This window comes from Castor canadensis, chromosome 14 (assembly GCF_047511655.1).
Source record: "Castor canadensis chromosome 14, mCasCan1.hap1v2, whole genome shotgun sequence".
Classification (NCBI taxonomy): domain Eukaryota; kingdom Metazoa; phylum Chordata; class Mammalia; order Rodentia; family Castoridae; genus Castor; species Castor canadensis.
In genome coordinates, this window is record NC_133399.1 from 60635977 (window position 1) to 60662628 (window position 26652).

Below are 26652 nucleotides of genomic sequence, written 5' to 3' on the forward strand. Positions count from 1 at the left end.
AAGAGTGGAGAGCCAGTTTGGGGGAATATGAGAGTTCTGCCATTTCTCCTTGTTGCATCCCTGCTTCTCCTCAGTCCGCTCTGTTTTTTCAACCCATGGGTAACTCTTCACATTTCAGACTCCTACACTTCTCTCTCTGCCTGCTGAACTCCTCAAGATCCCATCTGCTCACACATGACCAACTGCCGTCTCTCTGCAGAGGGCTCTAATAACATCTCTGGTATTTATCTCATTACCATCAATCCCTGGCATTGCACTTCTAAGCACTCAAAATAATTTGATTTGACTTTTACCTCTCTGGAAACTTTACCTTTTGAAAAGTGGTTATCACCATCTGTCTCCCATTGTGATTCTTTTCCAACTTTCTCTCTCCATTATACCTCATTATAGCTGACTGTAGTAATCTACTCACCATTCTTCTTGCCTTCAGTCTCTACTAGACAGAGCTAACAAGGGAGGAGGAACTTGACAACTGAGGGAAACAGAAAGCCCTTGGTTGGTATTCTTCAGGAAGTAATAGTATGGTCTCTTTTTTACCTTTCATCATGGGTGGGAAACACTGACATGATCAGATTACCTAGGACCTTGGCCATCACCACATGATCCTTTGCTTTGGGGATCACAGTGGCTTCCTAAGGCTGTGATTGTACATTTAGTCCCCTACCTGGCCTTCCAGGACCTCCATCATCTGTTGCCCTGACTTGGTCTTTCCATTGTCATTTTTGTTGGCGCTTATGAGAACTTTTTTCTCCAAATCAATTTTTATAGTGTTTCTTTGCACCATTCCCTTCAGTGAAAGAACCTATGACATAGGGCTCTGAGGTGAATGGGTGTTTTGGCTAATTGAGGAAGTTTTTGTTTTCTAAACTGAAATTTAATTCATTGCAGTATAATAATATAGGCACTTGGACTTCAGGGCTAGAGGGGGCCTAGCTGAAGGTCCAGCTCTTAAGCAAACCTATATTTTCTGCAGTGGCTATGAATTCTTGGTAATTCTTACCTTTTATAAAAAGAAATGGCACTTGGCATTTATTTAAAAGTGTCTTCTCTGGTATCTCCTGCTATATTTTCTCCTGAACACACTGGAAGAAAGGTAAGAGAGCAATGCCCACTGCAGAGACAATCTTTCCTTGCAAAAAGACATGAGAGTCAGTATGGAAAAAAAAAATCCTCTCTTTTGTTTTTTCCTGCCACTGCACACAGCAAAACATTAAAAAATTTGATTTTAAGACTGTATCAAAGGAATAATTTTATTGTTGACTTGAGTAGCAGCTGCCAATAGTGCTCAACAAAACATATAAAAATCAAAGTTAAGCATATTCACAGCAGGGATACACTGAAAAACCCTTTTGAGTATTGGCTTTAGAATTAAAAACTGTAAAATAGGTACAGTGTATGGGGGGAGGTACTCGTGGTAGGGAGGAGGGTGAATGAAGGCGAGGGAATATGGTTGATGGGTTTCATATACATACATGAAATAGAACCATGAAACCTCTTAGAAATGCTTTAAGTGTGGCAGGGAGGAGGTTAGGGGGAAGATGGTGGGGGCAATCTAACCAATGTACAACGTAAAAAAAAAAAGAATAAACAACTGAGTGAACACTGTGAAAGGAGATGAAACGAATTAAGGCACTCTTCATTACTTTCCAAATATGAGTTATTTTTAGAGCATAAAGACACCAATGTCTCTGTATACTGACTTCTGAACTGCATCTTGTTTTTCTACAATATTATTTCTATTGTGAAAAGAAAAAAGAAACAGAAGTACTGTGATTAGTCTTCTTTCAGGACAGTCATCTTTGTTTTTATTTTTCAAAAATAAAGAAAAAGAAAAAAAGAAAGAAAGAGAACCCCCTCTCCCTCAAACAAAACAAAAACAAAATCACCAACAATGCTTATCAAGCTGAGAATAATTATGCAGAATATAATATGGAGGACAAAGCATGGCAAAGTTATGGGTGTTTAAAGAATTCTGGAAATGTTTTTATTTTGATTCTCATTATAATTAGGTTCCTAGCAGATGGAGAGAATGTAAATCACATCCTAGCAGGAGACAGACACTGAGTTCTCCAAGATTCATGGCATGCTGAAAAGACAGCTGCCTTTATCCTAGGAATGTGTCAACCCGACTTTGTGTTTGGATGGATTTTAAAAATAAATAAATAATTGATTGTAAACTGTTTATTACAGCTTTCCCACCCCACAGCCAGCAAGGAATAAAGGACACCATGATGAAGTAGCTCTGAGATCTCATTAACCTACTGAGGATAGGAGCCTCTAGGAGTGTTGCTAATTCTGTTGGGGACAAGGACAGGGCTAAGTAGGCAATAGTAGTATATCTCTAATTGTGTAAGACTGAAAGTTTAAGAAGAAAATGGGGAATGATGAATTATTTTGGGCCTCAGTTTCCTTTGGCAGTATGGTAGACTGCATTCTAGGCCTCACACTTGCTAGGCAGGTGCTCTACCACCTGAGCCAGATCCCAGCCCTTCAGTTTTTCTTTGAACTAAAGTCAATGCATCCAGATCTCTGAAGAACTCCCACAGCCCTTCCTTCCTCTTACTGATCATACCTAGCTTCATAAGCAATAAGGGCAATTGTATGATATTCCATAAACTGTAATCCTTCAGAATCTAAATCAATAAGATTTTAAACCTATGTAGTCCTTACATATATAGGCCTTCTTTACTTAGCTTGGGACACAATCTGAGCTCACATTGTTCTAAAAAGTTTTGTCATGCAGTTCGTTGGCATCAGATGAGCAAACAATTCTGTGTACTGGGCATCTCCCCAGCCTGTTCTTTCCTTGGAAATTCTATTCCCAGAAGAAAACAGGAAGGTGTCTTAGAAGAGTAAAGTTTGGTGTCAATTGCAATATTAATTCTTAGATTCCTGATTTGGAGTTAGAGAAAGAGAAAGATGACAATAGTACCTGAGGTTTTCTAAGCACTGAGTTAGAAGATGACAGGATGATTTACCAGTTGAAGCAGAGACCTACACATGATGTCAGGATATGTGATTTTCTGTCTCTACAATATCTCTGAGATAACAAGAAAAAGGACCATTTGTTCCTAGCCACTAGGTTCAAATGAAAACCCATTCTCTGTTATCCACACCGTGTCTGAGTACACATGATGTTCTATACATGGTTCAAGCAGGCTGAACACAAACCTTCCCCAAATTGCTTACATTTAGTGCCTGGGACAAACACAGCATAGCTATAGGCCAAGCCCCATATGCGTTCACACAGGCTAGGGATTCCAGAGAAGAAAGGGGAATGGAAATTGGTGGGCAGGGGTGGTGAAGAGAAGGGTGGAATAGAGCAGAAAGCCATTTTGGGTAAGAAAAATGAAGTGGAAATGAAAACTCAGTGGTAAGCTTCCTGATGCAGAGAAAATTAAATTGTTTCTCAGCCTTCCAAGACTCTTTCAAATTATGCTCAATTACAAAAGGCAAATATTGATACATGTTCACAACTTCCATGGGCTCCAGCTCATCCCAGCAGTAAAGCTTGTTGGGATTCCTTGTGAGCCAATGCCCCTTGGCTTCGGCTGGCCCTGTTGCATCCTCTGAGGACAACAGACACTAGCTCCCTCAGCCTCTCTGGCTTAGGGCTGCTTTTTGGTATCTCTGACGTTAGAATTACTGTTTAAGAGCTGCTGCAAGGTAATGGCTTTTTCATCCCATTTTTCAACTTCAAGCATTAAACTTAATAGTTACTTTGGACTGAGTCACTTGCATTAGATCCAGTGAAATGAGGCCCTGATAACCTATAAAGATTAATAAGAAGAATTTGCATGACTGTTAGGACCTGTTTTAATAATACTCTGAAGTTCAATTTGGACTAAAAACTTTGAATACTGCTTACTGGAAAGCAAAGACACCTAGGTCTTGAATGTCATAAACAACACATTTATTTGTAGAAAACCCCTCTCCACAAGGAAAACTGCTGAATGTGTCAAACCCAAGCGGGGGAAATCCTGTTCGGGAAGCTCTAAGAGATGTTTATGTTATCTGAATGAACTAAAACGATACAGGATAGACAGTTCCCAAGGTAATGAGAAGTCTGAACGGTAAATGGAAAGATACCGCCTTGTCCAATTTGAAATTTCTGAATTTTAGAAGTGGGAAGGATTGGTAGTTAAACTTTTTTTTTTTTTGCTAACTATCATGAAACTGTCAACATTTCCTGTTTGTGATTTGGTTCACTGCTATTCCAACAAGCCATATACCTGTGTATAGATTTTGTATTTTTTAAATGAATACTGTAAGAATGGAAAGGTTAAAAAAAAAAAAACACAGGGCTCTTAAAAATGTCCTGTGATTCTAGGTCAATGTGAGTCCACCAGAAGCTTTTCTAGAGGTAAGGAAATGTCCTGTCACATTGACGTGCAGGTGATGGTGGCTTAAGAAACTATGGTGGCTTGCTGGCTGTTTCCAATGGAAATAGCATATATTCCAGTGGTAGCATCACAAGCTGGTAAGAGATCTTTTCATGCTAAGCATGTACTCAAAATACCTACAGACACAGTTACCTTGTAATGTTAAAAAAAACCAAAAACCTCTATTAAGAGACATATGGACACTAATACGTAGATATCTTTATATATATTTATATAAGAACTATCAAGAGACATTATTCCACCATCTTTGCTTTTCGATTTGGAATTCCTTCTCATTTGCTCAATTCTTTTGGCAGCCAGCATGTCACATAGGAAGGGCAACATCTCTTGTTCACAGCCAACTACAGTTCTCTGTAACTGAACATCATCACCCTAAAACATTCAGCTGCTTACTTACTGCGGAAACTGCTAAAGCGATGTCTCATAATGATTGATTTTAATAAAAACCCAGCACACAAACCTTGCTCTTAAGTTGTTAAATTGCCATCTTCAATCATCAATTCAAACAGGAGAGGAGAAATACCACATTACCTGACATGCTACCACCTTTTTTTCCCACCTGTTAGAAACCTGTGAATTTATGACAGCATGTTTCATTCCCTGTGTGTGGCCCACACTGTTATTTCTCTGTGACAGTATGAAGATGAAATCCATACTTTAAAGGAGGGGGAGCAGGAAGAGGATCATCCCTAGGGTCTGTGACATGCTTGCTGCTTCCAGCAAAGCTGTTTTCTGTGAGGAGTCCATTTGGCCAGTACCTGGCAGGCAGTGAATGGTTTAATTCTCCAGAGGAATGGAGGGATATCAAGGACAGAGATCTGAAGACTGAAGGTATTCCCTTTGAAATGCAGCAACTTTGGTTCTTCCAGTAGCTGTCCACCTTGATGTCTTTCATCTGAAACCACTTCCTATAGGAACAACAACAACAAAGAGGCACAGCAATGAGGTATACAGCTTCACATACATTTCTTCCATGTTCTGAATGCTCACTACCATGTTTCCCAGAAATGGACAATCAGCATAAGACACACACACACTTCTTTTACATTTCCATATCCCTCCAATTCAGGATGAAGGTCTGTCTAAGAGCTGATGAACAATAAGATTTGGTCAGCAAGAGGCAGTTGTCCTTTCTTATTTGTGCTGTAGAGGCACAAATAAGAGACACACACTGTACCTTTCCTTAAAACTAGAAGACCTTCCTGCCTTCAAGCAGACGCTAATACAGTTGAGTTACCACGACTATACAATTTTCATTCTGATATGACCATAACCAAGGGATATATTTGTACACTGGATGACACATCATATGTCACAATAAAAGTAGAATGGCCCTCTCCACTCAGCTCTAGCTATTCTTCACTAACACAGGCATTATCTGATATTTATTTTTTGGGCTCAAAATAAATGATCCACAGTGCATGTTTATTTGTAGTAATACTCATAAAAGTTATTATACTAAAAGGCCAAGAAAAAATAAGTTCTTTATCAAGTTAGCTTGACTTCAGAAAGAAGAAATTGAATTTCTGAGGTAAATACTCATGCATGTTTCACTGAGAGATCTTTGTAATTATACCTAATACAGACATAACTAACACAGATTCTATTGAGCAAACATTTAATTGGTTCTAAATTTGTGGTAGCTAGAAATGTATTGGACAAATATGTATTCTGTAAAATATTAAATTACTGTGCAAGTAAGACTTTCAGTGTGGCTGGAGATAAGAGATCACCTGAAATCCATTTAAAAAAAATTACCATTAAGTGACTTAAAATTTCCTTGCAGAGATAGGATGAATACAACAGTGAACATTCTTCATGCCTATAACCTCCTCAGATTCTACAAAAGGTTGTAAGAAATAAGGTAAATATGTTTATAAATACAATAAATTTGCATGACAATTATGTGGATAAAATCAGCCTTACCGCTTTTCTTATCTATCTCGTCTAAATATATAATGACACATTTTTTGGGATTGAACCCAGGGCCTTGGACATACTTGGCAAGTACTCTATCATGAAGCTACATCCTAGCACCAACCTTTTTTTTTTTCAATTTTATTTTGAGACAGGGTCTTGCTAAGTGGGCCAGGCTGGCCTCAAAATCACAATCCTCCTGTGTCAGCCTCCTAAGAACTGGGATTATAGGTGTGTGCCATAACTCTAGGTTTATCTAATAACATTAATAAAAACACTTCTTTAAGTGTTTTTATAACATATGTGCTCATATGTTGCCAGTGTATTTTCTCAGGATAAAATGACTGAATTTCAAGGTCCTTTTATCTAGCTCTTTGGTCTTCCAGAACAGAAGGTAACTTTTAGGATTTTTAGGCCAGCAGTGAACTTCCTATGATGATAAAAGTGTTCTCTATCCATGGTGTCCAATGTAGTAACCACTAACCACAGTGCTATTAGCTGTGGCTAGAGTAACTACACAACTAAATTATTTTATCTAATTTAAATTTAAACGTGCATATATGTTAGTGATTACTGTACTGGGCAGATAATTCACAACACTGTGGATTCCTGAGTGGAACATAAGAACACGGTAGCCAGTGTCTACATGAAAGAGTAGAAGCAAAGTGGCAGGGTTGGGGAAGAAAGAGAATAGATTCTCTATGCCTACTTGGTGAGACATTAGGTCTCTTATCGTTTAGATCACTGGCTCCATCTTTTAAGAAAAATACATATTTATTTATTTGTTTGCTAATTAATTATTTTTATGGTGGGACTGGGGTTTGAACTCAGGGCTCTGTGCTTGCAAAGCAAGCACTCTATAGTTTAAACCATACATATAGCCCCATGGTTCCTTCTTTTGAGATTTAGTGAGTGTCCAGAAGAGCTATGCTTGAGGGGTGCACTGGGGGTACAAGGAGCTCACACCTGGTGACGTTGGAATAGTAGACATGTGATTACAATATCGTCCTTGAGTACCATGATATGTGTTTGCCTGGGAGGCTAAGGAAGAAGCCAAGAAGGCATTAGAGGGGATGATCATAACAGCGCAGGCAATATCAGGTGTAGAAGTTGGCAGTGGGGAGTGTGAGTGTACAAAGACACGGTGGCCAGACCCAGCTGGGAGAGAAGGTTAGGGTAAAAGAATGTGGCTGGAGATGATAAAAATATAGGACAGGGGGTCATCATAACTTCTTCTTTGTCATGCTAAAAGGCTGTATTTTATTTTAGAGCATGTTGCTTAGGTTTCAAGGTATATGTGAATGTGCTGGGAGGCCACATATACTCAAAAAGACTACTAACCTTATAAAAGATGGAAGTACAGAATTCTAATAATATTTTTATGTGGTTTCTGTCAAATTACTTATTTTCTTTAGGCCTCTTTTGCTTACCTTGGTTTATAATAATAAGCATGATAGTATATTAACCTTCTTGCAATACTGGTACAAGGTTAGAGACAGGTATGAATAAGAGATGAGATTATTAAAAACATGGTAAAGCCACAGTATAAGAACAGTGTTGAGTCATTAAAGCACATTTGATCTAGGCTCTTTGAAGTATCCCCCTTTCCTTTCAGTTTAACCACCTAAATGTATAAGGAAATAAACTGTCATCAGGAGATGGTGATGACTGGTTCAAGAACATGCATTACTTAGTGGAGTACTGGGCTATTTTAATATTTAGAAACTGTACAGAATTGTCATATTAAGAGGGAGATTAATGACTATTTAGATCAGTAAGCACCTTATTTACAGAAGAAAACATGGAGGCCTCCCCAAGAAGGTTACTTACTCGAAGTCTCATGGTTATTGGCAAAGACTAGTATTGTGCAAAGTGATCATAGTCAACTGTTTTTCTACTGATTGCTTTGCTTCTCTGATACTATGCTTGCTATTTTCTTAAAGAGTTTTGGGAAGGTCAAATTGTTACTACTTTTAGCCCAGAAATAATTTCTCACAGGTGCAAGATGTATGTATAAGATGACATAAGTCCTCTGTATTTGCCCTAGAGTTACAAACACTGTCTAAACATTCCTTGAAATGCAGAATGGAGGATGTTAGAATTTAAAAGATTTTATCTACTTAAAGTTACCATGGAGGAAAAGAGTATCTTTTAAAAAGTTCTGCTTTAGGGACCTCAATTTAAACACAACCACGATTCAGTTTTTGCTTTTTTTTTGTTTTGTTTAACCTTACTACTTTAACCTACACGTGTTGAACCAACTCTATACAATTAGCAGTAGCTCTTAGTCTTGCACAAAATATTAAGCAATTATAGTAATTCTATAACAAAACAATTAATTGTTACAATGAAAAAACTCAATAATGAACTAAGCACTGCATTTAAATATTTGCAAAGGCACAGTTGGCTTTGGAATTAAAGAAATAAACTCCTAAAGTACAAACTTTAAAATAGAATGAAATGCATTTAACACACACAGTGCAGAACTTCCCTTGGCTTAGTATATTACTCTCAGTGGCTGGGCCTGGATGTGTTTTTTTGTTTGTTTGTTTTCATTGTTTTTAATTGCTTATTTTCTAAAACAGGGTCTCATTATGTAGCCAGACTGGCCTGAAACTTGCTATGTAGCCCAGGCTAAGTGTCCCTTCTTTTAGGGACACTGGGGCTTGAACTCACAGCTTCATACTACTTGAGCCATTCCTCTAGTCCTCCTAGGTTTGCTTTGAACTTGCAATCTTACTATCTCCACCTCCTGAATGCTATGATTATAGGTGGGCACCACCATGTCTGGCTGGACATCTGTATTTTTAAATAGTTTTCCAACACTGTTGGCCAGGTTTGGGAATCAGTGATGCCAACAATTCTCCTGAGTAGTTCTGAATCACTCGCATGGATGTACCACCCCGAAAGTGAGGCCTGATAGTCAGTTGATTTTTCCTGTGTGTCTCTGATGTGCCAGGACTGCCTGATGAATCTCTGCTTCTATTGTTTAATTGATATCTATGATAATGAAACTAGGAAATAGGGTCTGGTGGATTCTTGTACATAAAATGTACTTAAAAGCTCTGGATGGTGGTTTTACTAGGCCCTTGACTTCTTCATTTCACATTGGGGGTTGCAAGCCATTCAGTCCTCCAAGCTGTGACCAGAAGAAACTTGTGCTTTGAGGCTCACCAAGCTCTTTATGTTGATTTAATGAGACAGGCAGCAATATTCAGGTGTGCTTCAGGGCTATAAAGCAGGCAGGCTGAGTTTACATATTTATGAGACAAAACTGTTTGAACTCACACACACACACACACACACACAAATTATGTTGCTGTGCTGTTTTCCTTTAAATGCTTTACATGAACAATATTTCCCAAGGTTGCAGTATTGATAAACACAAGAACTACATCTGGAGGAAATCCTTTGAAATTAGATTCTAAATCCACATTAATGCCAAGTAAGTAATGAGTACTGAGAGGTACTGAATAGGGGAGCTGGGAGTGATGGAGGAAAAAACAAGTTATCTTTTCTTTTCTAAGATAAGGTAGGGCAAGTGCTTAATTCCTTGCATTCTCTATGTCAAGGTTTGTTTGAGCTGTGTGTATGTCATTGTTTCATAAAACACAACAGCAAGAAACAGGTCTTAAAATGTTACTACTTCTAAAATATATCACCAATTCTCACCCCGTGGTTTGAATGTTTCAGAGGAGGAAATGTCAAACCCACAAACACAAAATGGCCGCTCTCAGTGTGACAGATGCAGAAGCAGGAAGTCAGCGGCCTTTCTCTTCTCACCCTTCTCTCACCTCCAGACAGGTGACATTTTTATTTTTTAGCAACAGATCTGGGTTGATTTAATTTTCCATCAAGACACTTTTAGATGTACTTATCATAACAGAGCTTCAAAAATCTGAGCCTACATTAATTATGTGTAAGCTAGCTAGGTGAAACATTTTGCTTTTGTCATTAAAAAATGCTGTACTGTTACTCAGATAGGTCATTGTGGAACACATGAGAAGCAAGCATACCTGTAGAAAAGGTATAGGGGAAGGATGTTTCAATACAGAAGGTTTCAATTTAGTTTTCCAAAATTCTTTAAAGAAACATTCTTTGGTGAGGCTATTATGTTGCTTGGTCCCTGCCCAGTTCTGTCTTCCAGTGAAAAAGTGGTTATTTAAGTATTTAATGGTTATTTAAGTATTTAAGTGCGATATGAATGAAATGAAAGATGCAAACATGCTCTTCAACCAATCTTCCTTCTTGGGTAAGAGCAAAACTCTAGTTGAGTATCTATTTGTCATCAATTCTTTGAGCTATAATTAATTCAACAGCTGTTATAACCATGCTTGTCTTTTTACTAACCATGACAAACATTTCATTAAAGTTATAGTTGAAAGAAATTCCAAGGCGGGCAATTTCTTTCTTTTGATTTATTTATTTATTTTTGTGGGGGGAGGAGGTTTGATATAGGGTCTTGCTATGTAGCCCATGCTGGCCTCAAATTCACTACATGGCTTGATCTGGCCTTGAACTCACAATCCTCCTCCCTTAGCCTCCTGAGTGCTGACAGTCCAGGTTTACACCACCATGCCTAGCCCAAGATGGGCAAGTCCTGGACAAATGCTCCATGAAAAACTACATACTACTTTTGATAAAGAAGTATTCTGAGAGGGTTACAGAAAATAAGCAAACACATATTTTCAGTTCATACCACCCAAGCTGGGGCTAATTTTAACTGTGAAGTTTTTCAAAGGCTCAAAATATAGATTGTTGCTGAGGCTTTTTTTCAGATTATTTTAATGTGGGATAGTTATTATACATTTTCCCCTATGATAAGTACCATATATAAAGTCACACAAATATGACACAGACGATTTGAGATCTTTAGTTGTGCACAATGATTCGCTGCTGAAGGTTCTGAACACATTCACTTGCCAAAGAGGAAATTCCAAAAGCAATATTCTTTCAGAAACAAAAATGACATATTAAGACTAGAAGGTAAATAGTTATTTCCTGGACTATGAAGTCTGTGTTCGGAAAAGCTACAAGTTATATTATAATCTATCTGTGAGACAGAAAAGTTATTCAACCAAGGTGGATGATCTCCCAGAATCCCAGAGGGGAGGTATGGCCTCTGCTGCTCATGACAGCTGTCACATACATCCTGTCAATAACAAGTACAGCCAAATGCAACTTCAAAATCTGTTTTATGTAACATAATAGGAAAAAGAATCACGCAGTGAACAGATTAAAATAAATGGGGTTCAAAGTTATCCTCACTGGAAAACATTTCTCTAAAGCACAGTGAAAGTTTCACTAATTTAAGTCATAGCAGTAATGAAAGATACTTGAATTCCACTACACGGAGAGCAGCATTTTCCCAGGCATTGACTAAGAAGGGCAAATTGCCAGTAGGAGCAGAGAGTGGCTTGGTAAGTTATGTTTAGGGCCTTGTTTTCATGACTTCCCCTGTAATGCATATTTGTCTATGAACATTTGAGTTGTAGAATCTGGTGGCATCAACAGGAATAAAAATATATTACCTGACAGATATGGAGGGTAAACTCTTTAGGCAAATGTCTGTCTTGCTGGTATATAACATAAGCAGTAAGACCATTATTCCAAGGACAGTCCAAGGTGGTTGTAGGCTGATTTCCAAGGCAGTGTATGAATAATTCCCTCCCCCTCCCCCGTGACAGCAGTGAGCAGTGGATTATTCATGTGAGCCAGGAGACTGGAAATCCTCCATGGCTATTCCAGTTTCCTCGGCCTTTGAAACCTGGCTGAGTTACTAATTAAACAATTGCAGTCATTGGTGCATTTTACATAACTATTTAATACAAGCAGTGACCCTAAGGTAAACCCTTCTATTTAGCCATTTGCTCTTTATTTTTGTTTATTAAATGTCCATTACGTAGTTTTTCTTGGAGAAATTCTCCTTTGGGTTGAGGGTGGGAGTACCAGATGAAGAATATAAAATGACAATCACAGGATGAAGTTTAATTCTTACACTGAAGTTTTTTTCAAAATATCACACCTATGGCAAGAAACCCCTTCTGAGAGCAAAATAGTTTCTGCCTGATAGCGAGGGGGTGGGGGGGAGAGGGAGGGGGTGGGGTAGGTAAGGGAGGGAGTGGAGGAAAGGGGAGAAAAATGACCCAAACATTGTATGCACATATGAATAAAAAATAAAAAAGAAACCCCTTCTGAGAGCAGCCAAAGATTAAGTATGTCCTTCATAAGACCTGTGTTAGATATGAGATAACCAGGCAAGGTTTGGGAATGCAGGCTACCACCGTGTCACCTTTACTGGCTTATGTTCAGGATTCAGGTCGTTGTCTCTTTTCTATTGGTAAACATGAGTTTTCCAGCTCAGTGTCTTAAAATCTAGTTACTGAGGAAATGCTCTGCATAATGGACTTAATGATCCAGGACTGGAATAGCAGGGATCTGGAATGAGGTGTGTCAGGAGAGCTATGCTATTTATATATGAGCAAAGCTTACACAGGCAGTTCTGCATTATCCTTGCTGCTATTAATAAGCTGCACTCTTCATGAGTAGCTAATTTAAAATGAATCTTACGTGATTAAAAGTACCTAGAATGGAAAGGAACCTTGAACCATCTCTGCCCAAGAAGCCCTGACAATTAATAGACTATATGTCCAGTATGTAATATGATGGCCTGGTGATAGATAGGATTTATCATCGTTATTTCCTAGCTACACCTTCTAGTTGATTTGAGCAATTTTCTCACTGCCCTCTGCACATCAAATAACTTTCTCTTTTGTGCCTCATGCCATTTTCCTTCCTTGATATAGTATCCCTTTGTCTTTTGCTCCTAAGCATTATCTGTCCATGAAGGTTTGCAAAAGGTTCTCACAAACCCTCTTCCAAATCCTCTACCATATTTGTGCCTGTTTTCTGAATTATAGCTATACTACTAATTGGTTTTATAATTTGGTAGAGTCCTCTATGTGCATTAATTTAACTCTTGTCTGTTCTTGAGTGACAAGTACCTCAGATCCTCTTGAATTGTTGTAAACACATAGTGGTCATGGCTCTTGCTTCAGAACAGGTATGCTGATCAAATCAGTGGTGTGGTTCATTTTCCAAACTCTCACCAATATAATCCGCCATTGATATGGGCATTTAGGAAGCCTCCTACTTTCACAACATCACATAAAGAATTACAGAAAAAAGACTGACCTGAAATGCGCAAGGGGTGTTATCCACACAGTAAACTCTCAAGTTGTAATCCAGGGAGTTACAGGACATGCAGCCAAAGACAGCCACCTTGAGCTGCTTCACGGCACAGTCTGTGATTGGCTCTCCAGTGAGGGCATATGTCCCAAAGCTATCAAGCAGTACGTGACATGCAAAGGGGTCCAATAGGCAGTAACAGGATGTGGACTCATCTTCCACTGACATCACTTCCTATTGGGGAAAGATGCATTAAATTCTCTCAACTTGAAAGTAAGATGGGACCTAACAGTTATAAGGCCATAAGCAATAAACAAATACAAAAGAATACATTTTTAAGAACACTTTTATTGCCTTAATTGTCTTGATGTTAAATATTTTTCATTCAAATAACTGCTTCTATCAAGAACTCAAGAAAGGGTTATATTCAGTGTGCTATAATTCTACTTTTATGGATTATAATAAAAACTGTTTTGAAAGTTCCACCTCTAGTTCAATGTTGTATTAAAAATGTTGAACATTAACATCAATAAGCAAAATTATTTTATTCTACTGTTTTTTTTTTTTTGCAGAGATCTTTTTCTGAAAACCTCTTTAAGTATCCTTAAGGTAATGTTTATTTTCTCTCAAACATTTTATTCTCTCTCATTCTACTGAAATCATGCACCAGGGATCATTAAATAAATGATTTGGATAAGATGCACTAGAAAATTTTACCTTCTCTGATAAGAACTTAGGTATGTATGATTGGTTTGGTGGAGCATAAATATAACACCATCTGGATGTAGAAGATTGTGAGGAAGTGCAAAGAAGAAGAACATTAAGTGGTAAAAATCAAGGCAAAGCAAAACATAATGGGAAAGAGACCAAAACATAGCCCATCTATGAACCGTATGCCCCAAGAAATTTGCCTGTCATAGTACCAGGACCAAATAAATAGCAGAATGCATTCTGGAACAAAGAAAATAGAGTAGTTTCAAGACATAGCCGAGCAGGGTAAATGCAATCCATTTCAGCAACTGGGAATTTACTTTTCCTAAAGAAACATGATTTTCCTTTTACTTTTTTTGCCTACAGCACCTCCTGGGAGACAAGATCCCAGGACTAGCTGGTGTGGGTCATTGTGTTCCAACAAGATAATTCACCTGATTTCATGCAAACTGACTTCAGTTGGACATAAAGGAATTCCTTTCAGACAGATAAATCAAAGCTTCCACTTAAAATAATAATTCAACTGCAGTCTTTCTTTGCTGTGGCATCTCCCTGGCTGTTAAACCTCCTATTATGTGTCCGCACTCTTTTTTGTAGTCTCTCAGTTCTGTACTTGTGCTATACCTCTTTACATGTACTCACATACAGAGGGAAGCAGACACTAGTAATCACTGATACATTTTATTAATTCCACAGTATATATTAAGCATCTACCATGTTCCTGTATACACCTAGTTATGTTATAATCCCTACAATGGTACAAAAACAGATACACATACAGTGATTTTGTTTTTCTAAGCACACCTGCCTCTCCTGAGCCTCCTTCTCACCTCCACAGAATAATGTCAATTTAAAGGAGAGTGAAGAGAGTCAATGAGACCTGTACACAGGCATAAATGTACATGCCTGTGCGGATAATTACTCCTGTATTAGAGCTCTAGATCATTATTTGCCTCTCTTTCCATTCTGATAGGAAAAGACTGACCAATACTTTGAGGATGTTATAAATGCATGCCACAAACCCCTGACAACAAGAAAAATACTTAAAAATTTTATGGTTGACTTATTGTGTAAGAGAGGTTAAAGTTTAATCTATCCTATCAGTAGAACCCAAATCCCATTTTTCAAAAAAGAATAATAGGATCTCACCTCCCATTTGCCTTGCTGTGTTCTCTTCTTTAAGTGGATGTTCCAGTGCTCTGAGCTGACATCTGCACAGTGTGGAATAGTTAGTGCAAAGGGAGTGGTGACAATCATATCAGGAGGACCACAGGTAACTTCAGGGCTCAGGAGCACCTCAGACCCATCTGACTGCAAGCTTCACAGGGTGGCAAAAGAGAAGAGAGAGAAACATGTAAAGGATGAGGAATTTCGAGTGAGGATTTAGTTATAGACTGGGGTATTCTACAGGTTGGGCAAAATATTTGCCCAGGAATGCCTTCTGGGTAGTGCCTAGAGAACAGGTGTTGGCTCTAGCTGCTCAGGTACACAGACTGAATTTAAGCCTCCATCTCAAATCTAAGTTTTGACCAACAAATGCTTCTTTGGAGATACAGTATGGGATAGAAGATCTCAAAGACCTGGTTCATGAGTCAAACACCAGCTGCTGAATCCCTACTCTTTTTGATAACAATATCAATGACAAAAGGCAAGAACTTTATATAAATGATTGATCTGGTAATCTTATTATCATCAAATTCCTTTTCCCCAACAACTTATTCAGCAATATTTTTTAATGCTAGTAAATGTTAAAACAAATTATTATGGAGCAAAACAGTACTTCAAATCTACACAGATTGAGTATGTTTATTCTGGGTTTTGAAAACATTTATCTTCTGCCAATGCACAAATACATAGGTTATACAGTGATAGTACAACAGACAGTTACAAATGTACATAATAAAATACCAAATATATATATATACACACAAATATATAAAATACATATATATATATATATATATATATATATATATATATATATACACACACATATATATTTCAACTTGTTCCTATTTCACATCTAAATTTAAATTCATTCCACCCAAACTGGGTGTTCACATTTTTCTGTACTGTGAGTTATTTATAATGGAAATGTAGCCATGAAACAGACAGTAGACAGTGAAATTTAACTAAAGGAATAATAACATCTCATTGAGTGTCTCCTTTTCATTTTTGTGGTTTTATTCCTTTTTCTTTTTGTGATTCTGGGGATGGAACCCAGGGCATCTCGCATGCTAGGCAAGTGCTCTACCACTGAGCTGCACCCCAGTCCATGACTTTTGTTTTAAATCTCAGCACAAACTGTAAGAAGAGTTAGTTTATAGAACAGTAATCAGTGAAAAGAACTCAAGAGTCCCAAATGCTCACCCAACTGCCTTTATGATCTTGAACAAGTTATTTGATCTTTTATTGCTTTCTGGATTTTCACTTGTAAGAAGTATAGTAATAATGAACACAGTCAATAAAGCAATTTAAGACTCACTGATGAACAATGCTATATGAGATCTATGATTGATATTATTACCAAAGCAAGGGCATTTAAATAATGTCATCCCTGATCCAAAGAGCAACCCCTTGGGCAACATAAGGTTGAAAGTTTGTTCTAAAAGATAGCACCTATTCTACGATCTGGTATAAGCAGTTTCCTATGAGTGTATCTCACAGGTTATTAATTTATGAATTGCTTTTGTTGGCATCCCCTGTTTCTCTCAAGTTGTAGTCACACTTGAGGTCATTACCTACCATTTGCTGCTACAATAAAGTCAGGGAATAAGACTGAGTAGGGGCATCTTTTGTTTGCTGTATCAAAGATAGACCTGAACACTATTACAGTCTCCCTTCCTCCCCAAGAAGCACTGAAGAGATGTCTTCAAGAAGTTCAATCTGGCTGCACATGATGGCACATGCTGTATGGGAGGTGTAGGTAGGAGGATCACAGTCTGAGGCTGGCCAGGGACAAAGCATGAGACCCTACATGAAAAATAACTAAAGCAGAAAAGGGTTCAGGGCATGGCTCAATAGAGTGTTTGCCTAGCAAGCATAAGGCCTCGTACCAACCAAAGAACAACAACAAAAACAAATCTTCCAGAAAAATCTAAGATTGACAATTCTCCCTCCATAAGTAAAGTATATGTTAACTTGAAAACATATTTGCATTTACTTTTAAGCAAGGAATTAGAAAGCAATGTATTAGTAATAGCAAATAATCTAAGAAAAGCCTATAACGATGTACTCAAGGTTTGAAAAATAACATTAAATTCAAGTGTGCACCATTACCACTAGCACACAGCACAGTCCACATGTGGATGACTGCCAATGGCCATTAGAGAGGGTTAAACTCTTTCCTTTATAATTGTCACCTGTATTCATCATGCACAGGAATAGCAGCAATGCTTATGAGTGACCGATGACAAGCTCTCCTAAAATAACTATTTAATTGCTTTCAGAGAATCATCCCCTTTGTTGAACATATTGTTCAAACATATGGGAATTTGGGGAATTATTTAATGTCAAATGAACTGAAATCAGCTAATTAGATGAACCCTCACACTCATTGTGAATAGCAAGACTCCTTTCAGTAACTACGGGAACAGCACCAGGACGCAGTGTTTACTGGGCATTCGGGGGAGCACAGTGTAGGAGCTTTGCATTAGCAGCACTGTGCATTTCCATAAGTGCAAAGAAAGTAAAGCAAGAATTACAGCTCATCGTGGGTACAGAGCTCTCTGTAGTGAAGGAACAAAGCAATCTCTCCATTTTTCCCCCCTGATTAATAATAAATTACCTTTTTCTGCCACCTTCTATATGTGGCAATCAGGGAGATTTACAAATATTAATTAAACTCTTCACACACCTGTGGAGGCAGGCGTGAGCAGTGTAAGGTCATCGGAAGTCAATCAAAGGCATGGCAGGAAATCAACCTAAATTTCTGACTTAAAGGCTCCTGCTGGCTGTGACCAGATTGTACTTTTCTTCTCTGTTACCATCAGGGGATTTCTGGCCAAATTGCTAGCTCTTGTGACATCCCAAGGAAAGATGGGGATAGGGAATGATCTATGAAAAGTCAAGATATAGATATAGATCCAGGACATTTGAGGAGAGAGGGCTGGGGAGAGAAGCCTTTAATCAGATATGGACCAAAAACAAAAACACCAACAAAAAAAAAAGAAAATGGAAGCTTTGCAAGGAAAGCATAGATGTCATTTAAATTTTCTCACATTATGTAATACATGGCAAGGCAGTATTCATGTCCCTGCTGGGAAAAAGGCAAAATATTTTTCTGAAATTGCTGTGAGTTAATAATAACAATGACTAATAACAGCATTGATTTCAGGACCATAATATGCACCACTTGGGTGCATTGAACACCCTAATGGGGTCTGAAGATTGAAAAGCCTGTGGCATGGGACTTTTGTTACTTAACTTTCTCATTGTTCTCTATTTAATACACATGCATAAACTCACATTTGTATGTCCATATGGCTACACCTGCTGTTTGAATTCTGTGTACGCAGAGAAGATGCATAATTTAAAAGCCAGGTTTTATTTCTATAGATCTCTAAAACCTGAGGTGGCTAATTTATTCAATAAATTGTCATAATATCAATATATATTTTAACAAAATTTTCGAGGCCTCAGGAATATGTGCTATGTGAATTTGAGGCACTTTGACAATGACACCGATCTGCCTCCTTTTGTCCTTGCTTCCAAGTGTGTCTTCAATTCAGTGAACTCAGTCACCAGCTAAAACTGCCAGCTTGGTCTTGCCTCAAGGAATTGCTCTTGTTCTGCTGCTCTGGAATGCTGGGTGCTGCCTGGAAGACTTTCCCTGCAGAGGATCACGCGATCTAGCACCCTCCTGTCCTCCCTCTGTGCATGTAACTCAAATTGATGAGGCTTGTCCCTGCACACTATTTACTAATTGCAACATTCTCTACAGCTGATTTTGCTTTTCTCCCTGCAAAACTTACTGTTTTCTAGTGTACTATACCATTACTTATTTATTCTTTTTTGTGTCCTTCAAATTAGAATGTAAGCTCCATGAGGTGAAGGATTAAAAAAAAATGTTTTGTCATTATCTCATGCTTAGTATCTGCTATGTGCTGGTTGTAAGCACCCCAAATTGTGCCAGTTTGAAGTAGTTCCCACTTACCAAATCTGGAACATTTTGAGAATCAAATAAATAATGGTATAAAGTATTGTAACACACTGAACAACATAAGAACTCAGAAAGTATATTGAAATAAATGAATGTATAAGAAGGGAAAACTTCCATACAATAAGAAACCAACTAAAAAAATGTAGAAAGCCATCATTTCACAGCCAATCAAGAATTCAGTCAAGAATCATAAATAATGCTAATGGATGGCCTAAAAGTTTGAAGAATAAAAAAGAACTATGTACATGGCCTCAAAGCATCTTGCCACAAGGTACTTGCTAATTAGAAAAAATAAAATATCACTTCATTAATAACTTTGGTGGGTGCCACCTAACACAAATTATCAGACTTAACATTGCTCCCAGTGGGATGAATGGATAAGACTATAGCTCCTGATAGGATGCAGCCAAGAGAACTCAGCATCCCTGCTATGACATTCCTGCCCAAGAACACAACTTGAGTCTCATCATAAGGAAACATCTGCCAAGCTCAGCTTCAGAGACATTTTGCAAATTAACTGATCTAGCCGGGTGCCGATGGCTCATGCCTGTAATCCTACCTATCAGGAGGATCATGGTTTGAAGCCAGCCTGGGCAAATAGTTTGAGAGACCCTATCTTAAAAAAACACATCACAAAAAAGGGCTGATGGAGTGACTCAAAGTGTAGGGCAAGTTCAAATCCTAGAACCACCAAAAAAATCCCCCCAAAACAAAAAAAACAAACAAAAAAAACCTCATCTACAAACTTAAAAAAACTGGAACTCCAACGACAGATTTAGGAACTGTTCCAGATTAAAGGAGACTTAAGACACATGACAACTGTACAGAATGAATGGTATTGGACTTTCATCTGCTGTAAAGGACTTATTGGAATAAAAGGTAAAATCTGTGGAATAGGTAACAGTACTTTGTTAATGCTAGTTATCTGGTTTTGATAATTATGCTGTTGTTCTATATGATAATTTCTTGTTTGGGGGTTATATCTGCTGAAGTATCTAGGGATAAAGGGGCATCTTGTTCACCATGGCTAAGTTGTATATATATATTTTACCTATTTGTGTATATACACACACAAAGAGAGAATACAGCAAACACAAGAAAATATTAGCACTTAAGAGTTAAGTGTAGGAGATAGGAATTCTTTCTACTAGTCTTGAAACTTTTCATTAAGTTTGAATTTCTTAAAATTAAAAAATAAATTTGTTAGTAAGACATGGTGAAACATACCTATAATCCCAGTTACTTGGAGGCAGAGGCATGAGGATTGAGAATTCAGGGCCAGCCTAGGCAAAATAAAAACAAAAGACTTGGGGGCATGGTGGTCAAGTAGCCAACTGCTTGCTTAGCTTGCAAAATCCCCAATACTGCTAAATAAATAAAAATAAACAAATTTGATGATTCATGAAGACAGATACCCAGGGAGAATTTTTCCAGATTCTTATGATGAAAATAGCAAGACCATTGGCTATTGTATAAAGTGTACACTAGAGAGAGATGGATTTGCTGCAGCTAAGCAGTGAGCCCAGTGCAGTGGCTCATGTTCTCCTGCACCCACCTGCACACCAAGGCCAAGAAATGGACATGGAAGGAAGTCAGCAGCAATGCAGCAACTGCCATTGTGCTGGGTCTGGAGGATTTGCTCCGCACATTTTGCTTTTGCGCTTAATACTTCCTGACCTGATGCTAGACATGTAAAACGTCATTTTCCTCAAGCAAAAAAACCAGTTTCATGTTTTGAGATGAGGTTTTCATTGTTGTTGTCTGCCATGCTGTGCCAGTAATTATCATGCCCTGCTTTCTCCTTATAGTCTCTGTTACAGATTAATGTAGGTTTGATCACCTTTACCCACAGTATCATTCAAGAATCGAGGCAGGACAGCAATGATAGTTTTACTATGCCAGGCCTTGGGTTGATACATAATTAAATCATATTTTAATGGAATAGACATAAAAGGTAGGTAGATGGAAGCTGTAGTCTTAAAATTAGAGTTCAGAAAGCAAAGTAACTCCAGCCTCCTGCAGTTTTTAACCAAGAAGACACATAGTTTTAACTATTTTCATTTTCTTCTTCCTCTTTTCATTAAAATCATAAGATTTTGACCAAGAGTGCTAAAATCACTACGAGTAAAAAACCCAAGGTTTCTGGATTTATTTCTTTTGTTTTTCTTACTCTGAACAGAGATTTCAGATGAACCCTAAGAAAATGATATCAAAACTCGCCAGGAGACCTGGGCCCTTAAGGCTAGCTTTTCTCACCAGTCTATTCTAATACTGCAACTGCATGCCCAGAGGACATGCATTCTGATAACTCCTATGTATGTTTAAGAAAACAGACTCTGGAAAGGGAGAGTAGGGCATGAGGAGCAGAACAGAGGACAAAGAGTGAAAGGGAGCAAAATCTCCTTTTTATAACAGGCTCCTTGCTTTTCATCTTCAAGAGGTTCTACCACTAGAATGCAATTCAGAATTCCTTGGGCACCTTACTTACATTATCTTCCTGGACACCACCAATGAAGGTTTTGATTCAGGATTTCTGGAATTGAAGAAACCTGCCCTTTTTACTTGCATTCCCTCCAAGAAATATGGCCCTGGCACTAATATTTGAGAATTGTGTTGTTCTTAGGAAAATATCCCAAAGCAATCCCTCAAGCAGGGGCTTGGGGTTCTGACATATGGTGGGTAGGCTTTGGAATTTGGATGCTGGTGGAGTTTAAATGCTCAATGTTAAGGCCTTGGCTGACGCTGCTATAGTAGAAAATTCAACTGCAGAGGGACTGTTCCCCAACATCACCTTCCTCTAAGCAACATGCCTATTTGCAAGCAAGGATGTCAGGTTGGAGGTTGACTAGCAGCAACTGAAAACGATTATATTCCAGTAGTTGTGGCAGGGAAAGGAGCAGTTAGACCAGAGGATTACAACAAGCAACATGCGCAATTCACTGAGGATGGAAGCATATGTCTCCACTATTAGAAGGTTTAGAGAAGTGGGTCACCCACACGGTATTATTCTCAAATAGGATCGCAACAACAGAGATAATGCAAGGGAGGCTGGGGTAGGAGGGGAAAGAGATGCACGGCGGAATGAGTATCTGAGCTTGCTGAAATTGGAGCAACACCATCCTGAGAGATTAAAGTGTTTGCATATGTTAAACGGTTTTAGTTTATACACACATTTGTAGGGTGTTTACCAATTAATATACTAAAGGAATCACAAATCATGTGCAAATCACCAATTCCTAGACACAATTTAAGGCTCATCTTTCATGCAGTGTTGGGCGTGCTTAAGCTTGTTTTGCAGAAGTGAAATGATAGCTCCTTGTGAAAGAGAGTGAGGGGAAAGGGGATGCAGTGGATCTGAACATCATGTGCTGTGACAGTTTTTAATAACTAGTAAGTTGTTTATTCATTTACATTTTGAATGGGGTAAACAGCCCTCTCTGGATAAAAATGTGAATCCTGTTTCATGGAAACATTTCATTCTAGGTCAAGGAAGGACCTAGGGGTAATCAGGCCTAAAACCTTCACTGCTTAGATGAATGGAAGAGGGAAAAGAGACATATATGGCCAGTCACACACCTCAACTTTGAGGCAGAACTGAGTGCCTTTGGAAGGTAATGAATATATGTATGTTCCTGGTGTGGGGGTGGTGGCGGTGGGGAGTATGAGGACACCTTTGGGGAGTTGTTCCACCTATTACCAGGCCTTCAGACCCTCTGCTGCTGCCTCCCTGTCCACTGTGTCTCCCAAATACCATGCAACCTGATCAAGGTGTCTTGTTCATTTTTGGACTATCTTCAATGTGTTGGCTTCTAGACCCCCAAGGAGAGTGACACTCTGCATCTGAGTATAAGCTTATGCAGTCTGAAAACTTATTATGGTTAACTTAAAGATTATAACCAGGACAGTGAGGAAGCTGATTGTCCAGGCTTTCAAAGGGCTGTGTGGACTGGAGGCAGCCTCACTGTGGGCTGGTGTCTTCTCCTGGCATTTTTATTAGACTATAACTAAGCGAAGTAGAAAGGATGATATATATTAAATATCTTAATAGGACAGGTTATTTCTACTTTCAGCATAGGTAATAAAAGAGATGGCACATACAAATAAAAATAATTACAGTATGTGGTGCCCGTTTACAATGTGCAATCAAACCCATGAACCAATGACTTTCCCCTTATTGAATTAAGGTGTACCTTCCATTCAAACCTATTAACAACATTCAAAACCATTGTTATCTTGTCAATGGCACCTTTAATTAAAGACTCCTCCAGACCACTCTAATCACGTCCCATTGTGTGCTCACCTGGGCTTCAAATGCACTGTGATTAAAGTGATGGCAATTTTTACTTAGGTGTGCTTGTGGGCCGAAGGGGTGTGAGTGAAGTAGAGGGGAAAGCAAAGGACATGGTTTGGGGAAATTTTTCTCAAAAAAGCAGGTCTTACTCTTTCTCGTTTTTCTTTCTCTGCCTCTTTCTCTCTCTCTTCCTCTTACTTTTTGGGAGTAATGGCATTATATTCTAACCTAAATGGCTTTGTGAAGAAATCACCATGATTTTACTGGGGAAAAGAGTATAATCTTCCACTAAAGGCACATTAACTCTTCTCGGCCATTAAGATACCATTTGATAAATTGCCCCTTTTATTACGCTGCGTGGTGCCAGTAGCCTGGAAGAATTAATGTAGCTCCCAAATGGCAGCAATTTACTCTGCTGGCACCCATGGAGAGTCCGTTTTTGTTTTGCTACTTAGGAAGCACCTTTCCGCAGCAGCTTCCTCGGCCTGTTATAGAGTTAATTGATGCCAAATCTCTTGGAAGGGATGAGCATATGTTATCAATTTATGCTTCCAATAAAATCTAAAACTTACTTAAAGCGATACACTGAATTCAAACTCACAGATCATCTGAAAGAAATGGCGACAAGGACAAACCATTCATTTCTTTTTTTCTTGGTGGAACTGGGGTTTGAACTCAGAGCCTTGTGTTCATTAGGCAGGTGCTCTGCCACTGGAGCCATGCCTCTAGCCCTAACCCATTCATTTCTATACATCACTACCTAGCAAGGAATGCCCAGAAATGGACAGGGACAAAGTTTGTTTGGGCATCTTAAACCACCTGTGCTGTCTTACTTATTCCCTAATCTAAACATCAGACACCTGGGATCCACTGCTTGGACTCATACTATGATCTTTAAATTACAAATCATAGCCAAGCATGTTATGAGAGACAGCAGTAGACTCAAAGACATTTGTATCTTCATAAGGGTCTTTATTTTACATTGAACCACTAACATATTTGCTGTGACTGAAGATACTTCCCTCTGAGTATAGAAATGTGGCAGTAAGAAGGGAACACCCCTATGCCACTGGCACAGCTAAAGCAGAAGGCAGTGACTGTTATTTATGAAATTAAAAAACTAAACATAGAAAAAATAGGATGATATCAAAATGCTGCATTTAAGTGTCACTTCAGTGGCTGGGGGTATGGCTTAGTAGTAGAGGATTTGCCTAGTATGGCTTAGTAGTACAGGATTTGCCTAGCATGCTCAAGGCCCTGGGTTTGATCTCTGGTACTACAGAAAAAAAAAAAAAAACAAAAAAACAAAAAAACAAAAAACCACTTTGTAATTTGCATTGGACTTCTTAGATATGATGCACCATTGTGTTGCCCTCACCCAAATCCTGAAAGACAATTGATCAAATAACATATTGCAATCCTGTGTACCCCTTACTCTACCATCTCATCTCATTTCTGATAATTCTTTATTTCTCATGCAATGCCAAGGCCTAAGCTGGCAATAACCTCCTGTCAAGTAGGTGTGCCACTGATTCACTTCAGTGAGCTCCAGAATCAGTGGGTAGATTCTTTCTTAGGAAGGCAGGAGATTTCTTCCTGGATGGAGCATGTCCTGACCCCACATCCTGACCTGGTGCTATTAAGTCAGATTTTATCAAACCCTCTGGTCAAAAGCCGGATACAAGGTTTCCATTCAGTACTTTCTAGTTATTTTAGTTTTTGGTTATAAATATTATGTTTCCATTTGTTTATTTATTCTTTAATCAATTCTGCCTACCCTATTTTCTTGTAAGCCAAAGAGCTGTGTTTATTCCCTGGAAAGAAATCCAAAGTTGCTCCCTGAGCAACTGTTATCACACACTCTCAAGTGACCTTCAGCTGGCAAATCTTTCTCTACTAATTAATCATCAGTTCCCAAGCCAGAATTCTGGGTATTACCTTAACTCCTTTCCCCACATTCTCTCTCTCTCTCTCTCTGTCTCTCTCTCCTCTCTGTCTCTCTCTGTCTGTCTTTCTCTCTGTTTCTCTCTCTCTCTCTCTCTCTCTCTAACTCACACACACACACACACCCCTGCATACATCTTGCTATATACTTTCTCAAGTCTGTCTCAAAATTCAAAACTCCCCACGGATAGCAATGTTGGGATTAAGGAATGGATTTTAAAATGTTTAATAGTAGAGACAAGGACACTGAAAAGTAGAGTGACCATAATTTATTGTCTCATTTGACATACTTTTGAAGGGAGAAAAGGAACACTTTAATGCTGCTGCCAAGCAAAACGAGACCCATTTTCACTGTGCTGCAAAGGAGAGTACTTTAGTATGCAGGTGTGAACTGTGCAGGTGGAGATGAGGCAGAAGACAACTCTGAAGTGAATACACTAGGTAGGTCTCCCAAATCTTCAGCCTCATCAATTCTTTCCAACACATAAACTTCAGCCTCCTCTAGGGAGCAAACACCACTTGAGGTAGACTTTATGCTTCAGCCTCCTCCTTGTCACTCCATCTTTCATACCTTATCCTGTTTTCCTTAGTCTCCAAAATACTTGAGGCTATTTCTACCTCTATACCTTTGCATATACTGTACCTCTTGACTTGACTGGAATGCCTTTTACTTTTTTAGTGTATAAGTCAATTGTTCCTCTCTGAAATCCTCCCCAAGACTTTAGGACCCCTCCTTACTCCTAGTTAACATTTGTATATCTTTTTCACCACATGTACCATATTGCATTATCATTGCTGACTTAAGTAACCAAGTTTGCTGCTGGGTCTTTATTATGGTATTGGATGATTTTAGTTTTCCTACCCACCACGAACTATTGTGCTTGGTAGACTCACTCATCTTAGCAGGGTCCTCTGAACACATTTCATTTTCTTTCTGTAATTTTTCAATAACATCTAGTCATTAAAAATTTAATTTGGTTTTAAGACTCATTTTTGTTTATTTTAAAACTGTAATCTTACATCTGATTCAAAATTTC

General features: G+C 38.5%; 1 protein-coding gene across 11 annotated transcripts in view; it reads right to left on the reverse strand.

Annotated features, from left to right (window-relative positions):
* Unc5d (unc-5 netrin receptor D) overlaps nt 1-26652 on the reverse strand; it is a 528179-nt gene that overhangs the window by 35866 nt on the left and 465661 nt on the right. For all 11 annotated transcript variants that reach the window (XM_074054658.1, XM_074054656.1, XM_074054655.1 and 8 more), the window contains 3 exons: nt 15369-15537; nt 13515-13742; nt 5162-5311 (listed from right to left, as the gene is read on the reverse strand). In XM_074054658.1, coding sequence (XP_073910759.1) covers nt 5162-5311; nt 13515-13742; nt 15369-15537 — 547 coding nt within the window. The remainder of the gene's footprint in view (nt 1-5161; nt 5312-13514; nt 13743-15368; nt 15538-26652) is intronic.